Raw genomic sequence first — 6,264 nt, forward strand, 5'->3', positions numbered from 1 at the left:
GGCCATTTGAACTTCTTCTGTTGAGAATTCTCTGTTCAGTTCAGTGCCCCATTTTATAATTGGGTTGATTAGCATTTTATAGTCTAGTTTCTTGAGTTCTTTAAATATTTTGGAGATCAGATCTTTGTCTGATGTGGGGTTGGTGAAGATCTTCTCCCAATCAGTAGGTTGCCTTTTGGTCTTAATGACAGTGTCCTTTGCTTTACAGTCCTAAAGCTTCTCAGTTTTAGGAGGTCCCATTTATTCAATGTTGCCTTTATTGTCTGTGCTACTGGAGTTATATGTAGGAAGTGGTCCTGTGCCCATGTGTTGTAGACTACTTCCCACTTTCTCTTCTATCAGGTTCAATGTGTTCAGATTAATATTGAGGTCTTTAATCCATTTGGACTTGAGTTTTGTGCATGGTGATAGATATGGATCTATTTTCATTCTTCTACAGGTTGACATCTAGTTATGCCAGCACCATTTGTTGAAGATGCTTTCTTTCTTCCATTGTATACTTTTAGCTCCTCTGTTGAAAATCAAGTGTTTATAGGTTTGTGGGTTAATATCCAGGTCTTCTATTCGATTCCATTGGTCAACTTCTCTGTTTTTATGCCAATACCAAGCTGTTTTCATTACTGTAGCTCTGTAATAGAGTTTGAAGTCAGGGATGGTAATGCTTCCAGAAGTTCCTTTATTGTATAGAATTGTTTTGGCTATCCTTGGTTTTTTGTTTTTCCATATAAAGTTGATTATTGTTCTCTCAAGGTCTGTGAAGAATTTTTTGGGATTTTGATGGGGATTGCATTGAATTTATAGATTGTCTTTGGTAGAATTGCCATTTTTACTATGTTGATTCTACCCATCCAAGAGCATGGGAGATTCTTCCATTTTCTGGTGTCCTCTTCAATTTCTTTCTTCAATGCCTTAAAGTTCTTGTCAAATAGATCTTTCACTTCCTTGGTTAGAGTTACCCCAAGATACTTTATGCTATTTGTGGCTATTGTAAAAGGTGACGTTTCTCTGATTTCCCTCTCTGCTTCTCTATCCTTTGTGTATAGGAGGGCTACTGATTTTTTTCAAGAACTTCAAGAACTATGTTGAAGAGATATGGTGGGAGTGGACAGCCTTGTCTTGTTCCTGAATTTAGTGGAATGGCTTTGAGTTTCTCTCAATTTAATTTGATATTAGCTGTTGGCTTGCTGTATATTGCTTTTATTATATTTAGGTATAATCCTTGTATCTTTAACCTCTCCAAAACCTTTATCATAAAGGAGTGTTGAATTTTGTCAAATGCTTTTTCCGCATTTAATGAAATGATCATATGTTTTTTTTCTTTCAGTTTATTTATATGATGGATTACATTGATAGATTTTTGTATGTCGAACCAGCCCTGCATCTCAGGATGAAGCCTACTTGATCGTAATGGATAATTTTTTAAATGTGTTCTTGGATTCTGTTTGACAGTATTTTATTGAGAATTTTTGCATCAATGTTCATGAGTGAGATTGGTCTGTAATTCTCTTTCTTGGTTGGGTCTTTGTGTGGTTTTGGAATCAGGGTGACTGTAGCTTTACCATCTCATTTACAAAAGGAAATTCTTTAGAGAAAAAAGCAAATCAGCTCACAGATTTACTTCATCTTTAAACACTGCCTAATTTTTTCTCTCACCCACGGGTTATGTTCTTTGAGTACCATGCCTTCAAAGGCCTCACATCACACACCGCTGTAATTAACCACTAAGTGTGCCTCTCAACTCCTGCGTTTAAACACACACTTTCAACTCCTACATTCAGAACAAACACTCCACTGAGTGTGAATTTTTCCTTCCTTCCTTCCTTCCTTCCTTCCTTCCTTCCTTCCTTCCTTCTTTCCTGTCTTTCTTCCTTCCTTCCTTCCTCCCTCCCTCCCTTCTTTCCTTCCTTCTTTCCTGTCTTCCTTCTTTACTTCCTTCCTCCTTTTCCTATTTTTGGAGAAAGGGTCTCACTATAGCTCTGGCTGTCTTGGAACTCACTATGTTGACCAGGCTAGTCTCAAACTCACAGAGATCCACCTGCCTCCTGCTCCTTAACACTGGGATTACAGGCATGCCCCATTATGCCCACCTCGTAGCTTTACAATTGCAGCCACAAGCTTTCCCTTCTCAGACTCCCATTCTTGCTACTATTTCTGGGTCCTAACTGAATGGGGTTTTGTGGAAGGTCACCACGGCACCTTAACTGGTTGCCTTGTCATCCTCTGTGGGTGCAGCGCAGGAAGGAAAAGTCCTTTGTATTCAGAGCCATTTTCCTATTGGTTCCATCTGTGGGATGAAGTTAGAGCACCTCCTCTGGAAGGGACCACAACCATAGGAAGGCACACTCCTCTTTGGGTATGGCCCTGGCATTAAGGAAGAAACAGCTACAGGAAGTTTCTCTTCTTGGTCATAACATCAAACAATAACTCACAATATTTACTGTCTTTCTTTTTTAAGGTTTACTCTCTTAAATTATTCTTTTGACATCAGCAGGAAGTTCGCCACTCTCATGTTTCATTTCGTTCTCATAAGCAATGAGCTTAGACTCCACAGATTCGCATTACACGAGACTAAGAGCTCGGCTCCATGTGCAGCTGATAATGCCTGTAACAACTACAATCAGGGAATTGGATGTGGTCTTGTGTGTGGCGTATCCAGCACAGCTGAGGAAAATTAGTCACCTGATTGGGAAAACACCCAGAGCTCAGGAGATTGCAGTGTAAGACAGGCTAGTGCCATGCAGGTAGGAAATAAGGGGCTTTGGAATGGTCTCATGATTCTTTTGAATATTTTCTTTTTTTCTTCCCTAGTTCTTTAGATATGTAAAGCAAACACTGGGACAAGGCAAAGCTCTGTATAATCAAACATTCCTTTCTAGAAACTCGCTACGAGTCTGTTCTTCTACAATGGCGGACACTTTAAAGGCAGATGGTGAAAAATAGGAATTGCTCTTTTCCTATAACATAGTTTAGTATCAATAAAATCAGGAAGTAGAGAAACTCAGCTTAAAAATGGAACTTTGTACTATGGTAAAAAAAAAAAATCCTGCAGTGAGATTTCACAAGAAGGACAAAAGAGTCTGAAATTCATGATGTTTAGATTTTATGTCATTATCTCAGAGTCCAAAGTTGTGAGGATTTGTGAGATTTGCCGAACCCCATGCTTGTGGAAACAGAGGGTCCCTTAGAGGGTTGTCATAGTTTTAAATGTGAATACGCAGGCTCATGTGTTTGAACACTTACTTGGTCCCCAGCTAGAATTACCATCAAAGGTTCTGTAACAAAAGGTGTGGAGCCTCTCTAGGGGAAGTGGGTCACTCTGGAACGTCCTTGAGATGTACACCCTGGTGTCTTTCTGTTTGCTCTCTACTTTCCCACTGCAGATGTAGTGCGATTCATTGCCCACATTCCTCTGCTGCACTTTCTCAGCCTTGATGGACTATACTCTCCCCCCTCCCCATATAAGCCAAAATAAACCCGAGTTGTTTGGTCAGGTGCTCTATGTCACAGCAAGAAGAAAATAAACTAGGGTTTTATTTATTTATTTATTTGGTGGATAAAATTCTGGCTCAGCAAGCATAAGACCTTAGGTTGAGTTCCCAGCATCTGTGTAAAATGCCTGCCACCTCCTCAGTACAACATCCACCACCCCTGAGGGGACCTTCTGCATTTGCAGCCAGAGTGAGAGGGAAGGAGTGCCTGGATGGCATTGCCTTCTCATGACCCTCCTCCTCCTTTAGTGAGAGAACACCACGTGTTCTTCTAGCAGCAGCAGAAAGCCTCCTATATGACCACAGAGCAAATCAAAGCCCTGATACTAGGTCAGCGGCGTCCACAGCATCTTATTGCTGCACTAGTTTTCTAGATTGTTTTCTTCTCTACTGTTGGGACTGTGTCCCTCCTGATGTCATGCTGACTTCTGACAAAGGAGGAAGGCCCTCATAGGGAGACCGGGAGCTGATTCTTCACTGTTTGCACCACTTCCATCTACAAGATGAAGATGAGACTACTCCTGAGTAAGGGTGAGCACAAAGGCGCTGTCAGCTGTTCTTTTCTAACATTAAATAGGCATGGAAGACACCAAATGCATTGCTCCTTCAATGCTGAAACCTCATAGGATGGTAAAAAGAATATTGTGATGGAGAACAGAATAAACAGAGGAAGAGAGGGTGGGGGAGAGAAGATCACTGAAGTTGAGATTCACGCCATTCACAGAACAGAATGTTCCAGAACTGCTCAAAGAAAGGAAGACATTGACCAGCTAAGGATGAAGTCAGGGCATGATGTTGGGACCTGAAGCCTTCAACTCAAGGGCTACAGGATGGAAAACTGCAGGATGCTCAGAGAGAGAAAATGGGAGGAAGAGCAAGCCCTGCTTAGAGGTCAGATCCCCTGTCCCCTGCTGGTCTCCAGGGAAGGAAGAACATGAGATCAGACACACAGGGCAGGGAGGGACACAGGCAAGCCACATGTGCAGAGGGCAGCAGGCTATTGTAAAGTGTAGTTCACCAAGGCTTCAATCTTACTCGGAGGATGAATTAACACCTTGATATTGTTACATCTCCCAGGTTAGGTTTTAATGGTTTCTCAAACTGTGAATCAACCTACAGCTTCATCTATAACCCCCAGCTGTAGGTGTAAGGAACGTGCTGGGAGTCAATTGCATTTAGGTTCCTCATGACTCTAGCAGTAGACTGTGATACCTCATGAGGAGGGCAGCTTCATGAGCAGAGGAAGGTAGAGGCTATTGTAAAACAGAGGAGGAAGTCTGCAGAGATTTGCTTTTAGCCCATCCTCATATGAAATCAATACAAGAATGAGTCAACACACAGATTCTAAAAGACACATTCTTAGATGCACAGAGGGAAGGGTCCCACCACACCGACTTTATGTTTAGTGATGAAACAAATGGAAAGAGTCCTAGAGAAATCAGCAGTTGTGTAGCTTCACCAGGAGATGTTGGCAATGGCTCCTAAACCTGGTTCCTCTCAGTGCTCTACCTTCTGTCAAATCAAAGAGATCCAGGATTCTTCCAACTATGGACCATTTGGTGGCAAAGAATTTTCCTTATTCTCATTCTGGAAATGTCTGCCTAATAATACATATTCATGGAAGACAGGGTAGATGGCAAACGGATGAGTGGATATTTGGTTGGATGAATACATCAATGAACAAAAAAAGTAAGAAAGAAACAAGATGACAAAGAAATCAGGACAAGTAGATATAAATACCATACAATACTCTGTCTCGCAAGGATCCTTTTCTTCTATGACCCTAGCATATTCCCTGATGCTGACACCAGCCACTCTTCTTCACCAGACTGTGCCTCTGTCCCAGCCTCCTCAGGGCATCCTTTACATCCTTGTTGTGCAGACTGTAGATGAGGGGGTTGAGCATGGGGATCACCAGGGTGTAGATGATGGAGACCAACTTGCCCTGCTCCATGGATGCCATACCTCCTGGCTGGCCATATATAGCAAAACCAGTTCCATAAAACAAGGATACAGCTGTCATATGGGAGCCACAGGTAGAGAAGACCTTGTGCCGCCCTGACCCTGACTGCATTCTGAGGATGGTCACTGTGATGTAGCCATAAGAGATGATGACCACAAGAACAGCACACACAATGATGAACCCACAGATACCAAACATGACAAGTTCATTGAGAGTCGTGTCTTCACAGGCTAGCTTGATCAGTGGGGGCACATCACAGAAGAAGTAATCGATGTGGTTGGAGCTGCAGAAGGGCAGCTGGAATGTGAGGCTTGTCTGGACAATGGCGTTCAGGCAGCCAACACAGAAGGTACCCAGAACCAAATGGGCACAGGTTGTAGGGCACATATTCACAGAGTATCTTAAAGGACTGCACATGGCCATGAAACGGTCATATGCCATCACAGCTAAGAGTACAGCTTCGGTGGCACCCAACAAGGTGAAAAGGAAGAGCTGAGTGGCACATCCCTCAAAGCTGATGACCTTGGAAGAGGAGAAAATGTTGGCTAGAGTATTGGGCACAATAACAGAAGAGAGGCAGAGGTCGACAAAGGACAGGTTCTTGAGGAAGAAGTACATGGGGGAGTGCAGGCCGGTATCCAGGGTGATGACTGTGATCATGGTGAGGTTGCCCAGGATGGTCAGCATGTACAGAGGCAGGAAGACAGCAAAGAGCAGGGCCTGGGTCTCTGCACTTCCTCCGAATCCCACCAGCACAAACCCCTGCAAGGACACTGCTGATAGATTTCCATTTCTGTGGACTGGTTTGGACAT

At 42.9% G+C, this 6,264-nt stretch overlaps 1 protein-coding gene across 1 annotated transcript; it reads right to left on the reverse strand.

Annotated features, from left to right (window-relative positions):
* Positions 1-5,271: 5,271 nt before the first annotated feature.
* LOC121446899 (olfactory receptor 12-like) lies at positions 5,272-6,264 on the reverse strand. Its single transcript, XM_041649795.1, has one exon. It carries the CDS (start codon positions 6,262-6,264, stop codon positions 5,272-5,274), a length of 993 nt encoding a protein of 330 aa, XP_041505729.1.

The sequence above is a fragment of the Microtus oregoni genome, unplaced genomic scaffold (genome assembly GCF_018167655.1).
Source record: "Microtus oregoni isolate MIOR12 unplaced genomic scaffold, Mior012 000004F_ref0000308, whole genome shotgun sequence".
Classification (NCBI taxonomy): Eukaryota; Metazoa; Chordata; class Mammalia; order Rodentia; family Cricetidae; genus Microtus; species Microtus oregoni.

Excerpts from the sequence above, each read along its gene's own strand:
- LOC121446899 (XM_041649795.1), bottom strand. The coding sequence starts at position 6,264 with ATGTCCAAACCAGTCCACAGAAATGGAAATCTATCAGCAGTGTCCTTG.